Source organism: Rhinatrema bivittatum, chromosome 18, assembly GCF_901001135.1.
Source record: "Rhinatrema bivittatum chromosome 18, aRhiBiv1.1, whole genome shotgun sequence".
Lineage (NCBI taxonomy): Eukaryota > Metazoa > Chordata > Amphibia > Gymnophiona > Rhinatrematidae > Rhinatrema > Rhinatrema bivittatum.
This window is the reverse complement of record NC_042632.1, coordinates 50,919,883-50,936,837: the sequence shown is the minus strand read 5'-3', so window position 1 is coordinate 50,936,837 and position 16,955 is coordinate 50,919,883. Positions and strand designations below refer to the sequence as shown.

At 41.6% G+C, this 16,955-nt stretch overlaps 1 protein-coding gene across 3 annotated transcripts; it reads right to left on the bottom strand.

Annotated features, from left to right (window-relative positions):
- Positions 1 to 234: 234 nt before the first annotated feature.
- GNPDA1 (glucosamine-6-phosphate deaminase 1) lies at positions 235 to 15,744 on the bottom strand. Of its 3 annotated transcripts, none has more exons than XM_029583562.1 (7): positions 15,578 to 15,744; positions 13,059 to 13,195; positions 10,877 to 10,978; positions 10,040 to 10,222; positions 7,953 to 8,137; positions 5,054 to 5,228; positions 235 to 1,464 (listed from the first exon to the last, which is right to left on the bottom strand). In XM_029583562.1, exons 2-7 carry the CDS (start codon positions 13,180 to 13,182, stop codon positions 1,364 to 1,366), a joined length of 870 nt encoding a protein of 289 aa, XP_029439422.1. In that variant the 5' UTR covers positions 13,183 to 13,195; positions 15,578 to 15,744; the 3' UTR covers positions 235 to 1,363. The 3 variants fall into 3 exon arrangements, with proteins under 3 accessions (XP_029439422.1, XP_029439421.1, XP_029439423.1); XM_029583561.1 differs by lacking the exon at positions 15,578 to 15,744 and adding an exon at positions 15,360 to 15,571; XM_029583563.1 differs by lacking the exons at positions 10,877 to 10,978; positions 15,578 to 15,744 and adding an exon at positions 15,360 to 15,571.
- Positions 15,745 to 16,955: the final 1,211 nt, after the last annotated feature.

The window sequence follows — 16,955 nt, the reverse complement described above, 5'->3', positions numbered from 1 at the left end:
TCTGGCTATCACTTTAGGAAATAGGCCACCTTCATTTATCATTTCAAACGCTGCACTTACTGAATGTGTTATATAAATAATCAAATTAACTGCATCATGGTTTGTTTTTTTTAATATATTAGTATAAATTAACACACCGCAGCTTCCAGTCAGATTTAGCAAAAATATTGTAGGTGAAAAAAAATGTCTAAACTGACTAGAGGAAAAACAAATGTACACTGAGCATGGTATGTGTCTTTTTCACCAGCCACTTATTTTATTGAAAAACATTACTATTCAAAATTGGCACTTTTTCCCTTTAATCCAGCAAATGTTGATAACCGCAAGAAAAGCATGAGAGGACCAAAAAGCACAAAGTAATAGATACAGTACTTACTTGCAACAGTAAATGCAAAGTCAGCATAATCATATTAAATCAGTAAAGCAATTTGTGAAGGTAACAACATAAGAACTCTGCAATACATGCCCGTACAGAAATAACATTAAACACTGCATCTTGACTGATGTGAACATGAAACAAAAAACCTTCACATTTTCTTAGAGAGCTGCCAACTTGAAATTTCTTACAGAAACATCTGACCAAATATGGCAGAATCTCATTTTTACGCGCACGTTGCCCTGAACCCAACTGCTCGTGCCCAATCATGTATTAGTTTTAAATACTGTATATTTCCAAAGATCTCAGGTCTTTTCTGTCTAAACTGATACTTGGCCCCAAACTGTAAATCTAGAGCCATTACCTCTTCCTGACAGCCATATGACCCCTTTTGCTCCCCAGTCATGAATAAGGTACCAGCCCATTGGCTCTTGCCTCAGACTGACCCTGCTTTTGTTATAGCACTGAAGTGAAAAACCCCTTCACGTGAACTTCAGGCTCTGTATTACAAAGAAACCATCTCAACTTAAGAGCTAGGAAAAACACTGACAGAGGTAAATAAATGCATAGACTATCAATTTTCTAAGGAGTGCTCAACTTCAACTGCTGAAGCAGCATATTTACTAAACCAGGAAAGAATAAGGCTCACAGCTGCAAGAACCACTTGTGACAATTGGCTTTGGTCATCCATGAGCCGTACAAAAGTGGTCTGTATACTTTATTCTATTGCTGTTTGTATTTAAGGAGAGGAATGCTGGAGACCCTTCTTTGCACACTTTCCATGTACAATAAATTGTGATTCTACAGTTTCCAGCCTAAGATCAGATCAAGTTAGACTTCTCTCTTTTCTTAGCTGGTTTGTTTTTTGTTTTTTGTTTTTTTTTTAAGTATCTCAAAGTCCAAGAAAACAGTCCTTTCAATTTTACAAAACTCAAATTAAGAGAAAAATCACTTAATGAAATCCTGGACCAGGCTATTTAGAAAAGCTCAATCGCTGTATGGTTTCTTTGCTGTGGGATTGATCTCGTTTCCTTTCTCCTTCATGCTGTAGAGAGGATCCACAAGTTTGTTGTGAACATGCATCAGACCTAAACATATTAAAAAGAAAAAAAGATTGACATCTTTTTCCCTCAGTTTTATTTAAACAGTCGTCATGTGATGGTAGCCTGATGTACGGGGTAGGAATCCAGGTCCCCTGTCCATCGGGAACAAGCAGGATGCAGGTGCAGAAGTGATGGGCTCAGGGCTCAGGCCCCAGGGCTGGAAGAAGGAAATTAATTGGCTGATGGAAGTGACCCACTAATAACCCTTATAGCCCCATCCCTCCTCCCATTACCAGTCCCTCCCAAGGCCCTAATAAGCCAGGACACGCACCCTGGAACAAGGGGAGGGGTAGTTCAGACAAGACTATTACTCAAGTGCACTGGAGGTACTACAGCACAGTATTTGGCATATTTATGTATACACCCCCACCAACTAGCCTAAGCAGGAAGCTCATCTATTTAGGGCATCGTGCACACCCTTGAATTTTTTTATTAGGTCTACCGTGATTTCTCACAATAGGTTTATTTTGTTTGGAATTGGTGACATGTCCCAATCAAAAATAAAGAGAAAAACCGGTAGGATTTCCACAACCAAAATAACTCTTAGGAGACGAGCAAAATAACACCGAAATTAAAAAAAAATAAAAAATTTTATATTATTGTTTCACTGTTGGGAAAAATTTGCATTTATAGGCTGATACAATAAGGTGCGTCCAGCTGAGCACATGGTTTTACTCACGGCTGAGCGTGAATTTTGTGCATGTAATAGCAGTTGCCTATACAACAAGGATATTAACATGCCTAAAATGTACATGCCAACAAGCACATACCGGATAGCGCCCATTCCTGTAAATTCCTTTTAATATGAGGAAATTAATTCCAGTGCTGGAGGTGGGAGTAAATGTTAATGCACAGTTGAGGAGGGCTCAAAACAAAAGTTGTTTTTCTGTGTTGCGATAAATGTGTCCTCCTGATCTGACTGAATTTACAGCTTCTTTGCTTTCCCTGATCAAGTCAAAGTATAAATTTTACAGCAAACATAAGAAAACAAGGTGGAAAAAAAATAACTGATTTAATAAGCACTGGATTAAAAATGTATTTTAAGATGATCTAAAAAAATGTCTGAAGGAAAAGGCCAGGATTTGAATGGGTATCCTCAAGCAAAATATTTCACCAAGCACAGTTTTTTTGTTTGTCTTCTACCACTAATTATATCTGGGATTTTTTTTTTTTTTTTTGCAAGATCAATTGGAAAGATTTTTATAGTTATCTGGACTTTATCGATAAGTTGAGGAAGGCAATGCCCAACTCTGAGAGGCAAATGAAACGAACAGCAGGCAGAGCAGATTTCCATAACTTCATATAAAGTGGTGAACGGATAACTGATCCGGATCCCTTTATAATTAGATGAATCTTCAACCTCATATCCATAGTTTGGTGGAGTTTACATAATATTTTGCTTTGGCCCAAGCTCTAAAGTTTGCATACAAGCTGTACCTGAAGGAAGAGATCCTCAGGTTTGTTAAGATATTTTTAAACCAGCACTTATTATATTAGTACAAGAAAACAAGAGAGAAAAAATATATATTTGCTTTATAACATATACATACTCACTTCAAAAAGTAAACGCTTGCAGACAGACCACCTACTGCCTTTAATTCAAAACAGTGGTCTATCTGCGAGCATGATAATATGAATATTATATAATATGATAATATGAATGAGTAATCATTGAGATTTTTGAGAGCCGTTGCCTGATATAGAACCATAGGATAAACCTGTGCTACAAATTGCAAAATGTTTAAAACATCTGCCTGACAGCAAGCCCATGAGATCTACTTGTCGTTCTGAGGAGAACGACACTGCATGTCATTTTTCAACCTTTGGAAATGGCCACAGAACGGTTTGATTTGTTTATCCCCCCCTGATGAAGCCGCTAGCTGGCAAGAAAGAGAGGCACCTGTTGGGAGTGAACGCTGATACTCGGCTGAACGTGTGAGACAAGCTATTTGTACTTGCAATTTGGAAACCTTGTATAAGGTAAATTTAGGTAGAAGGTTCATTTACAATAACTTGTGGATTACTCATGAAAGTTTTAGTGTGGATGCTGAAAGTAGTAAGAGGGGAATATTCTTATGTATAATATTGATGTGAACCTGTGTAAGGTGATGTGGGCAATACATTTTGTAAAAAAAAGACTTGGTATATTAAAAAGGCTTTGTAAAATGGTCACCTTTAACAATTTAGGGGTGTTAGTTTTTTGTATTATATATAGAGAGATATATTTGCATAGTTAAATATATTTAGCACTGGACTTTATATAACGGAAACTGGCCAAGGGATTTAAAAAGTATCCTTTAAAATGTATCCTTCTCATTGAGAGTGCTTTATATATGCCTCACTGTTCGTTTCAAGTATATGTAACAAATGTTTCAATTAGTCCAACATAATATGTGGCAGGTTTATTGCACAATCAAAAAAAGAGTGCATTGCACACTATTTTTAGGATTGGCGTGAACGGGTAATGATTAGCTAGGAATGGTGTGCGACTGGCTGCTTAATGTGGGGTTTGTTCTCCTGTAGCTGTTTAGCCTTTGAAATGGAATGATTATATATATTTTGATATTGTATAAGGTGGTAAAGTTTTTTGTCTCCCTGCACCCCTAATGTAACCTGTAAGCTCTCAACACCACATGGGGGTGAAAGCTTGGTTTTCAAAAAGCATTTTCCAACATTAAAATTAGCAAACATACATTTCTACAACAGGGGTGGCGAACTCCAGTCCTTGAGAGCCACAAACAGGCCAGGTTTTCAGGATATCCCCAATGAATATGCATGAGAGAGATTTATATGCACTGCCTCCATTATATGCAAATCCCTCTCATGCATATTCATTGGGGATATCCTGAAAACCTGGCCACCCCTGTTCTGCAATATAAGCTGAAAAAAGTGCACTTTTGTTCTGAACACCCAATTTAGACCCCTGTGCGTCTGATGCAATAAAAGTCTGAGCACCAGCAATACATTTCCCCCTCAGCGCACCCTTTTTTACACCACTCCGCTTTCATTCTCATTTGATTACTGCATCGAGTGCACAGGGGATGCGGCTGCACATTCGTTAGGAAAATAGGAGCCGATATTGTGCCCCTGTTTTTTGCACGCATCTTAATGCATCGGCCTGTGTTATATGGGTGGCAGTTGTTCCTAACAAGGAAATGCTCTTTGATCCCCCCAGGAGCTCATTAGCATGCATGGCAGCCAGTTGCTATGGTAAGTAATAGTTTTTGATTAATGTTTTGAGTTGCCAATGACCAGCGTGCAAGTGTAAGGGGCCCACGCTGTATTAAAGGACTCACAGTGCATTGGGCTGTGCCGTTTCTCCTGCTGCGGAAACAGATTCCACTGCATTTTCCACTGGCTGGAGACATGGTGGCCTGTGAATGAAACGTTAACCTTCACTCACCACTATTTTTAACCTCAGGTCCGATCAAAGCCTTTCAGCTATTGATGTGATTTGCTCCGAGAGGCAAAATGTTCCTCTCCCTAGCACCGTCCGTCAGGGAGAGGTCCATGAACCAAGGGAGCCGTGGTGGCCGCCGTGATGATGCTTCTTAGGCCGTGCGCCACTGCATACCTTTGAAATACTTAACCGTTTTAACCCTCAGCTCCAGCGTGGCGTCCTCATCACAGACAAAAACCGTGCTTGGGTGCTGCTGGAAAGCGGAGACCGTCCACATGTGGTTCACACCTTCCTCAATCGCTTTATACAAGGCGAATGCCTTGTGCGCTCCTGTGATGAGAATCATGACCTGCACGACAGAAGCACAAGCTCTCGGTTCATCATTCCAATAAAGGTTATGAATAAAACCTGGCTTTCTCCAGAGGAGAAAAAAAAAAAAAAAAAGACAGAAAGCTTGCCACGCATATCTATTTCCTGACATGAAATTTATGCACATTTCTAGGAAAATGTTAATCGTTGCTGTGCTCTATTCTATACTAGCATAGGGGTCCATCAGAAATGACCAGAAAAAAAAAGGCATTTACGCGGCTACACTCAGTCTCCGCCCCTTTTCCCAGCTCTCGGACGTCCGCGTGCTGCAAAGCAGTGCACACAGGCCATTACACCATGCACGTAGTTTCACACAGTTACACAGCCACAGAGGGGAGGCAATGCTAAAAAAAAAAAAAAAAGGGGTGCTTTACATGATAAAATTATTTTTATTGTCTTGAATCCTGTCACAAAACCTTCAAACAAAACCTTAAAACATGGTTGTTTGAACAAGCATTCACTCTATGAATCTCATCTAACCTAAAAATTCAGCTATCCCTTATTATTCCTCACTGGCTCCAAGTTCTTTTCCTCGCGTTTTGTATTTACATTCTGCTATTCCATACCCCCCCACTGTTACTCAATTTAGGCTATTGTATGCAATGTGACATTGGTCTCGCTGCTGACAGTTAATTTGCTCCTGCGAATACATGGTTATTTATATTTTATTGTTTGATATTTAATGATGTATGCATATTATCTTTAAAACCCTTGTTTCTGTAAAGCCTGTTGCTGTCAAATGTTTTACTGTTTTTTAAACTGTTACATGTAAAGCCTGTTGCTAATTTGTTACACTGTAAACCGAGGTGATGTATAACTATACGTACCGCGGTATAAAAGAATCTATAAATAAATAAAATAAAATATTGTATTCTGTATTAATTATAGCTGCTAAAATAAGTTTTTAGTGGGATACTGAAAGCAGATACTAAGGAAACAAAATCAGTAACTGTTCCAAAACGTCAGCTCAAGCACGGCTTTTGAAACTTGACAGAGTAACCAACACACAAATGCAGCCAATTCTTTACGGTGAGATCCTTACAAGTTTGTGCAAAGCGCAACTTCAGACTATTACCAGAAAACATTACGGAAAGCTGGGAAAACCCCCAAACATTTTAAAACTTTTTTTTTTCCTGCCATTTAAACACATGGTTTATTTACTTATTTAATCAAACATATTCTGCAACTTCCATACTTGTAGTTCAAATTACAACATAGCAAACTTCACATACAAAAAAATAGTTACATTATTAACAAATAAAACAGGTTATGAATTGCGCATGTTGACAGTGTCTTGCAATTAGAAGGCAGAATATAAGATCTTTTAGTTAATTAGTTTATCCAAGTGCTAGGATAGGTGACGGGAGTCAAATTTAAGGATTGCAATAAGTTAGAGAATCGGGAGTGTGAAGAAAATGGAATTTTATGTTACTGTTTTTACTTGATGATTGTATGTTGAGTCTGTCTGCATGTATTATGTTATTATGATACAGAATTTTGTTACTGTACCTCAGCTTGATGGGATTCTATAAAGCAAGTCATCCAATATTTAATATATAAATAAATAAAAATGTAGGTGATGCACACAGTACAGGATATACGTCCATGACCATGCCCCGAATCACTCATTTCACATCTGGCATGAAAAGACCACAGAACAGGAGGTTCCCAGAGGTCCCCCACAATTGACAGAAATGATGTATATACTTTTACATTTCATCAAGTTTGAGAGGCTGCCCTGCATTCGGAACTAACGCACTGCTTGAAAATCAGGCTGCAGCATTGGATATCGTGGAAGCGGTGGGGGGTTAGATGTCCCTAAAAGGAGAAATGGTAGCCTGGACCTGGAATTGTTCGTTCAAATCTGATCCCAGCTGTTTTCCCTAGAGCAAATTTTGGACTCTCTCTGTAATACAGTGGTAGCCTAACATGACGGTTATTTGATGAAGTTTCTTCACTTGCCAGAAGGATAGTTCCACCCAGCCAGACCACTCTCCTAGCCTTTTCATTCACAGATAAAAGACAATTTAAACTCACTGGGGGTGGGTGGGCAGTGGGCTAGGGGTTGGAATCATGGCTGCCAGATTCACATTCGACTTTCTCCATCAGCCCTCTGCGACTCTGGGCAGGCCACTTTTTTTTTTATCTGGTTTATATTCCCCTTCCCAGGCACTTCAGAGTGGATTACATTTGGGCACTATAGGTACTTTTTCTCCTGGTGCCTCACGTAGATGCTTAAACTGAAATCTAACTCTTTGGGGCAGGGATCTGCCGCTGGATATCGTTTGTTATAAAAGTACCTTGGCCTAGGGTGCTAGAGAAAGGCGTGGCTTAGTGGTTAGTGCAATGGGCTAGGGACCATGGAGACTAGGGCTGAAATCCCACATCCCCCGCAGGATATAAATCAATAAAATCAACGCCACTCCAGTCATTTTCTCTCCCATTCCCTCAGGTACCACCTTAGTTTTAAGCTCTTTTGGACAGGGACTTCTCAAACCTGAATGCTTATTTCCATGGTACAATGCTGTGTACAAAGGTCAAAATAATTTAAGAAAATCGTTTCCCTTTTTCTCACCAATGGACAGTCTTCAAGGAAAAAAAAACCAACCCCCAAACAAACCAACGAGCTAAGCAAAAAATGTATGCAGTCAGCTTTACACGCAGCGGTGCAGGGCGAGACCTTTACCAGACCCGTCCCCCTTACCTCCCTGGCATCCATGACGGTGCCCACTCCAACAGTCAACGCCATCGTGGGAACTTTGGAGAGATTGCCATCGAAGAACCTGGCGTTGGCTAGGATGGTGTCCATGGCCAACGTTTTCACCCTGGTTCTGGACACCAGGCTTGATCCCGGCTCATTGAAAGCGATGTGTCCGTCGGGACCAATGCCTGTGGGAAAAAGGAATCGGAGCGGCATCAGCACGGAGCGACTCAGCACCGGCGACAATAAGGGCACATCGCTCAGGACGGTGAAGGACCAAGAAACCCCATGTGGAGGAGAGACAGAACAGGCTAAGGCGGCCGGCATTTCTAACAGCCACGGTGGTCTGGGAAGAAAACCAGTTCCTTTGTGCGTTGAGGTACCTTTCACTGGAGCAACATATGAATTATCCAAAGACAACTGATGGTCATGAACCTTTGAGACCACATCATCTGAAGGTGAAGTGGTCTGAAAAAGCTCATGGGCACCAGCATTTTTTAATAATTCCTATGTTGATCTAATAAAAGATACTGACCATAACCCTAATTCAGTGATAGATCTGAAGGACCTCTTATGGGATGAGTTTCCCATAATGTCATGGGGAGCACATTTTTTGAAAGAGAGTGCTAAGAGACAGAGCTCTTAAAAATACTGTTTTTCCAGAATTTGCCTGGACTTTCCTCCTGCTTTTAAAATCCTTTTAAGTAGACACACCCTAGTTTTTGGTTTGCCTAGCATCCTCCCCTCTCAGTACTGCCAGGTCTCAGAAGAGATGTTTTTAAAAAGCAGCCCTACCCTCTGAAATAAGTCCAACCCTTGTCAGAAGGAAGAAAGTTCCATCATCCATCATGGCAACTGGGGAGAGGGAAAAATAGTCATGTGACCTGAAGATGCCGTACCATAAGGTAAGGGATGGACACTGGGAAATGTAGTCCTGCCACACACTTCCCTCAGGATAAAGGGAGACTGGGAAAGGTGGGAAATATAGTTCCCCATGGGGAGGGGGGATGCTGTGCTGTGGCTGCAGGTCTGCGTTAGTGGTAGGGCTTAGAAACTCAAATCTGCAACTTGAGGCAGGTAAAAAAAAAAAAAAATCCCACATCATTTTTTTTTAAGTCTCATTCCATTTAGAATAAAGCAGAACTGGCAGTGCAGTGCCTATCAGTACCTGGCCCATAGCCCTTAAGAGTTGATCACTATTTGAACTCTCTCCCCCCCCCCCCCCCCCATCTCCATGTGTAGCCCACGAGCCACATTGCCCCATGGAAGCCAGTCATTACATGTGCTTGCTACTAAAACTGTTATTGCACATAATACAAGGGGCAAGGTTTCAGACAGGCCCAAGACGAGACTCACATTAATTCTGTGAATGTGGAACTTCTGCAGAACGAGTCAACAATTCCTGCTAGAACTGCTGGAGCATTGAGTGAACCCAGCCTCCAAAAGAGACATTCCTTAAACGCTAGCAACTACATTTATAAGTGCTTATTTCAGATACCACAAACATGAGACCAGGTGCATGCTGGCTCTTAATATGCCAATGAGCATATAAAGAGGTCCTGCCTTCCCAAAATTCTGTACTGGCCCCGATTCAACTGGTGTGAGAGAAAGGAAACCTGTACAGCAGTCACTCTCTCATCTGGCACAAACAGCGTAAAGGAAAAACACAAGACTTGGACTACGAGCAAGTGGATCTTCTTTCACCCTGAATGATTCTGGCTGAACTGTTTTTGAATTATATTCGGTTAAGATGAAGCAATTAGTTTATCAAGCTTTATATTAAAAAAAAAGTAAATAAAGCACCTTAACATCTCCCGCTCTCCCTGCCCAAACCTTCAACCATTAAGCATTTACAAGGCTTCTGTGACCAATATTTTGGACCCAATCTACAGCTTACGAGCCTTCGCTTTCCCACAGCAGAAAAATCCAGAAATAAATCACAGGAATTCCAAAAGCAAAGAGCTCACCAATAGCTCACTGGGGGGTTGTCTCCTATTCACCAACAACATTTACCCTCCCTCCCCTCATAAGATCATTTATCAGGCCCTGCAAGGTAGGTTAGGCATCAAACGTGGCGGCTTTTCTTTTACCTCCAACAAAAAGTTCTATTCCACCAGCTGCTTTCATTTTCGCTTCGAAGGCGTCGCACTCCGCCTGCAGGTCCGCCGCGTTCCCGTCCAGGATGTGCGCGTTCTCCGCACAGATGTCCAGGTGCTTGAAGAAGTTGTTCCACATGAAGGAGTGATAGCTCTCGGGGTGATCCCGGGGGAGTCCTGGGGGACACAAAGCAGCTCGGGTTGCCTTCCGGACAAGCAAAGTCTCAAAGAGGCTCACAAAGGACTGGCGGGCGCTAGAAAGCCCAAACCAAACCAGCACGGATTACGTCATCCTTCAGGTTCACTTTTAGACCCTTCCTATTCTATGCATTCTAATGATTTTATGTTTTATTGCATTTTAATTGTGAATGTTTCATTGTTGGATGCCAAGGGCCTCGTGTACTGGCGACATATAAATAAATAAACCATAAACTGCTTATTTAGCTTTTTTTTTTTCCTTTTTTTGGGCAGAGATCCCACAGTTTCTTCCAAGCTCAATGGTGCCAGACGCCTTCAACTGCTACTAACCTAGGGTATTTTCCCGTACTTATAGAATCGTCTCATCTAATCCAGCAATCACAATGATAGTCCTTGGGCCAGGGGACCCACAGACAGCTACATCTTCCAAAACCAGAGCCGGAAGGGCAGTTACATAAGGAGGCGCCTTTGTATCTTAAAGAGTTCCTGATGTCTCGTTTGATCAGAAACAAATAAATACATGAAACATTTAAAGGCAGAATGAAAGGGAGATGATAGGGGCTAAGTCTCAGTCCCACAACACACCACAGTGCTCAGAGCCAGAGTTAACCAAAGCAATCATTGAAGACTCACCTACATACTCATCCATATTAAAGGTTTTTACATACTGGAATGACAGGTCTCCATTCTTATGGTACTCAATCAGCTTTTTGTAGCATCCTAGAGGGGTGCTTCCTGAGAAACGACAAAGCAACGCTTTCTTCAGTAATGAAACTCTGCTCGGCCCATATTTATATAATGAGATGTTGTCATCAAATTATAGCTACAACACTTTCATAAAACCGTAAACTTTAGTGATCAATTCAAGCAAAAGCCGAAGATCCATTTGTACCCACAGGCTCACGGATGTGCTCAGTCTATAGAAAGTGTTCAGGGAAACACTCTGAGGCCGTTATCCAAAAGAACTAAAACACTGACTTAAGGGGCCGGGCTCCTTGATCTGAGCACCTAAAACGTGGGCAGGGCAGAAACTTAGGCGCTCAACACTGATTTCCAGTACTAGTCACCTAACTTAGGAAAGTGAATATCAGGCCTAAATGTAGGAGCTCTGCCCCTTCCCCCAATATCCAGCCTCTCTGGGTCCCCAATTCCTAATTCCTTTTTTCCTCCTTTATCATTTGCAAGTTTAATTTGGCCTGATCAGTGCATGCATTCAATTATATCCCAAGGCCAACAAACATCCTTCTCTCATTCCTGTATTTCATCACTATGTGACGGTCAGCACCTCATATCCTGTGCTGGCATCCATTCAAATGCTATGACAAAGCCACTGAGCTCTCAGGCTCATAGATAGTCAAGAAGTACAGATGAGCAACATTTAAAGAAGGCAAGAGTCTATATCTGCACAGGCGGATGATCTCTGAAATGGGAAAGTGCACAGAATAGGTCCTTTAACAGCTATAACCATCCGAGCTGGCATATTGTTGTCTAGATGATGTAGATAGGGTAGTAGTGGGAAGAGAGAATCTACTGCTACCAAACAGGCCGATACAGTACAGTGCGCTCCGGCGGAGTTCCGTCAGAGCGCACTGTTAACCCGCGTTTGGACGCGCGTTTTCGACGTGCTAGCTTTACCCCTTATTCAGTAAGGGGTCTAAAATGTGTGTCCAACCCCCCCGAAACTAATAGCGCCCGCAACATGCAAATGCATGATGATGGACCTATTAATTATTCCCATGCGATTTGGTAAGTAAAATGTGCAGCCAAGCCGCACATTTTACTTTCAGAAATTAACGCCGGCGCCAGGGAAGTGTACAGCTTTTCTGTACACCCTCCAACTTAATATCATGGCTTTATTAAGTCAGAGGTCCCAAACGTTAAAAATAATTAAAAATAAAAAAATTGAAAAAAAAAAATTTTTTAAATCGGCCTGCGGCTTGAAAACCGGATGCTCAATTTTGCCGGCTTCCGAACCCGTGGCTGTCAGCGGGTTTGAGAACCGACCCCGGCAAAATTAAGCGTCGGCTGTCAAACTTGCTGACAGTCGCCGCTCCTGTCCAAAAAGAAGCGCTGGGACGCGCTAGTGGGCCAATATTAAATCGCGCGCGCAGGAGAGTGGCCTGTGCGCTCGCCTGCTCTCCCGCGACTTTTACTATATCGGCCTGAATGTAAGTTACCACCCAGACCACAAGTAAACGAGAAAAAAAAAAAAAAAGTTTCCTGAAGACCAAACAGTTGAAGAGGGCTGGCAGTGTAGCAGAGGGATAATGAGGCCTCATCTCTCTCTCCATCACCACTATGTGACCTTCCCATGCCCATATCAACGTACAGTCTTCACTCATGCACTCTGTAATATAAAGTAAGCTATAAGAACATGAGAATTTGCCCTTCAAGCCCAGTATCCTGTTTCCATCAGTGGCCAATCCAGGTTACAGGTATCTGGCAAAATCCCAAATAGTAAATAGATGCCATGCCACTACCGACAGTGAGAAGTAGTGGCTATTTCTTGAGTCTGCTTGGTTAACTACAGTTTATGGACTTCTATATATACCGCTGACCTAGCCATACAAGTTTCATTTTAAACCATAAAGGAGTTTGTAGCATTCGACCAAGCAGAACTCTTCAATGACCGAACATTACACATCTTTTCAGAAGAGATTGTCGCCTCAGGTAACGGAACAGAAGAAGATAAAGCCCCGTAACATGGAACTGCAAAGGCCGCAGAAACACAGTTTAGCACCTTCTCCCTTCTCTCCTGTCAGGGCTGGGTTACTTGGCAGGAAACAATGTGATGTAATTCACTCTTCATACCTACCTGTAGGAAGCCCCAAGGTGAAGTATTTGTTTGGGCCTGGGTTAAAATGGATGATCCGATTTCTGATGTATTTAGCAGCCCACTCACTGGCCTGGTCATAGTTATCCAGAATGATCAGCTTCATTATTTCTTGTACGCTTCAAAAACAGGTGAGAGGAAAGTTTAATTCCTAGCTATAGGCATGCAGAGTTCACCTATTCCTATCCCTCAAGCTTTTCTTTATAGAAAAATGCAGAACAACAATGCATTCATCTAGTAAGAAAATGAATGGGGCTGCATGAATTGGGGACAAGGATACAAAGCATTTCAGATTTCCCCACAATAGGGAGAGAGTTGATGTCGTCCTTCAGGATTCCAGCCCCCATCCTCTCATTCTCTGTGTGTTGACTAGCCTGTTTTGGCTAGCTGAACATGCATTCAGGGCCAGCTCGGTTTGGCCCAAACTCCCCAATAATCTGCTCTCTTTCAATGGAACGCCCACCAAATGCAGGGGGAGTTTTATGGTGCTGCTCAGCAGAGATCCACCACCACTATCAGCTGAGAGAGGAAGAAGAAACTGCTAAGCTACTGGCAAAGAAACCAATAATCTGGCAAGCCTCTCTACCAGCGTAACCATAAATGTTAATGCAAAGCACATACGCTGTCCCAGACCTGCCGCAAGCACTCATTTGGAATCAGCTTTAATTGGGGGGAATTCAGAGTACTCACAACAGACGGAAGGACTAATATGACACGGTCTTCTCACCACCCATTTTAAGTTCATAATGTTAAGAACCGTGCTGTCTGCATAAACACGATCAACACAGCAAGTAGAACAAAAGCATCAATAACCATACAGCTGATACCAGATAAGCTGACAAATCTCACCTAATTTTCTTCTACAATTAACTTTTTGAAGGACATTTCCAAGATTATAATCACACAAGCTAGTTTAGCATGACTTTAGAAAACAGTATTAAACAGACTTTGGAAAACAGTATTAAAAAAAAAAAAAAAACCCCCACAGCTCAGCTGGGACGGAGAATGCTGCAGAGGCAGCATGCACAGCCCCTGGCGGTAGGGACTTCTAGTCATACCTAGTGGCTGGATATAGGGCCGTGTGGCTCCCAGCTAAGGAAAAATCACTGCAGTACCAGGACTAAACAAGTTGGGGGGAATCCCCAGGTACTGGCTCCTGGGGCCAGATCCCAGCCTTACTTCTGACTAAGCAGGAAGCGCTATACAAAAAAAAGTGTTCTACTGCACATGTATAACGCTTCCCATTTTACTACATAGCACCCGCATACCCATTTTCACATTCAATGACCTAATGCAGAAAGCCCAAAATTAGTCACAAATATAGTTAGTTCAATATAAAACATATAACCCACAGCTTAACATATAGAAACATAGAAATGATGGCAGAAAAAAACCTAAAATGGTCCATCCAATCTGCCCTACTGTGCAGTTACCCCATATTTCTCCCAAGGGTAGCAACTACTGCTCTGTGCAGTTATCCCCAAGTCTTATGATAACATATACAAATTTACTGCAAGCAACATTTTTACTGAATGATGAGCCTTTCTGAAAATTTAGACAATGCTGCTTGACTTGCTTTACTTTTGGACTTGGCCCTAGAAGCAGTCCTGTATTTTTATCCCTTATGTTTGTGCAACAGTTCCCCAAACTGTAAAAGTCAGGGCCCTGGTTGGTGGCTTGCTGAAATCAATTCACTTTTCCCCCTTGCCATTGAAGCAGAGAGAAATGTTGGAGTTGCATCGAAGGTATCAACTTGTTTGGTAGTTTTCATTCTGCATCTCCAAGTGAACTCACACTGCAACCACCCAACTTTACTCAAGATACTTTCACAAAAAAAGATCAGAAAACAAGTTATAAGTAATGCTTCAAAAAAGCATCATTAAATAGTTTTCAACAGTTGCTCCTTATGTAACCCACGTTAGTAAAATGCAAAGGGTTTCAGAGTAGGACACAAGCTGGGACTCTGAAATAAATGCATAGACTGTGTAAAGATTGGAGATAGCTGCTGAATTGTCACCAGTTAAAACCTTTGAGCAGTATTTCATGTCTAAGCTACTACAGTTTGCATGTGTCTGCAGAGTGAGCAGAACGATTAAGTCTGCTACTTATTCAATAAAGTTTAATGCTGTTATATGTTAAAGTGGTGTGTAACTTCATTATTGCTGCTGGGCTATCAGTTAAACTGCAGGTCTCTACAGCCTTAACCTTGTATAGTCTGGTTAACCCTGAAGTAATAAACTACAAGAGACCAGTGCCATACATATATTACAAGGTTATACTTACATTCCAACCACAATGGGAAGTAAGAACTTCTGAAACTGCATAAACACTGCTACACAACCCCGTTAACACTATCAGTCTCTGCATGGAGCAAACTGTCATCTATACAATATTTACTTCTTGAGTTATCATCTGGCACAAGCAGAGCAAAACCCATCCTGGCTCTGAATGCCATTTTCGTGCATGCTAAAACAAAGATGCAGCAGCCTTCACCAACTCACCAAAGCTATAAGAACAAAGTTCTCCTTCCCCTGGGCTCAGCAGTTATCATGTGACTGCCGCGTGAGCTGAGTCGGCACAAACTCCTGGGTACGTTCTGTTAGTTCCAATAGGCACCTTACTCCGGGAACCTGTAAACAGGATAGAAGCGTTCCAAGCCTCGCTCTGAGTCACAGCCATTCATTCGCTTGCAGGCTGTGATCCAGAGCGAGGCTTGGTCACCCGCACTCAGCCTCTTCCGGTGGCAGCTGTGTGTGTGCTTTGAATAGACAAAGTGCTTTTAGATTTTGTCGTTGCAGCAAGTCTATCTCCCGTTTTGCTAGTTGAATACGGTGGCGTTTCAGTTGCTAGTTAAAGGTGCAGATGCACCAAAAATGTCCAGGTTGTACTCTTAGTTGGTTTCTCCGTTGTAACCCCAGGGCCAGCTCTAGAGTCAAATCTTCAATGATGTTTTCACATTTTATCTAAATAACTAAGTAGTAGAGCACCTCCCCTCCCCCTAGATTCTGCATACCTTGGACAGACATTAATTGTATCTGGCAACGTGGCTATAAAACATCACTAAGGCAATAAAAGCCCTGGCTAGTTATGGCAACCCACCAAAACTATTTTTTAAATCATTTGACAGCATTTATCAACCAAAAAATGGATACAAGATTTTACTCAGATATATTTAACACTTCATAGATTACACAATATACCCTCAGGTTGGAGACAAATACAGAATAAAGATGCCACAGCATAAATCAAAATGTGCAGACAAAAACTGAAGTGGAAATTGCAACAAGCCAATTGCTGTATGCAGTGCAACTATGGAAACAGCTTAAGGCTTTTTTATTTACATAAGCCTTTGGGAGTGCAGCAGAAATATCTGGTTAGCCCACCATTGCTTATAGTTAGGGCAGGCTTACTTATTGATTTATTTGAGGGCACGGTATTGGCCTTTTATTTATTGTTGATGTGTTTAGTTTGTTTCTGTTTATTTTGTCATTTATTATGGATGTTTTCCTGTAACTCACCCAGAATGGTAGAGCAAATAATATATATTTTTAAATACATAGCCACTCTTGGGCCAGACTCCATCCAGTTTATAGCCTTTTGAAGGTACAATCTCCAGAACTGTATACAGCATCCCAAATGAGGTCTCAACAGAAACTTATACAGGCACAACTGTTGTGCAAATAATCAAGAAAATTATCTTGTATTTCACCCCTTCTTTTTATGTACATGAACCCCAACATGGGACCATCTTTCAAAAATCATTTCTGTGTCAGGGGGACAATACAAGATAAGTTTCTCGAGTATTTACACAACAATTTTGAACTGAACTTGTGGGATGCTTGAAGTGTAATATTTGATTTTATATTCCACTTTTCAGCA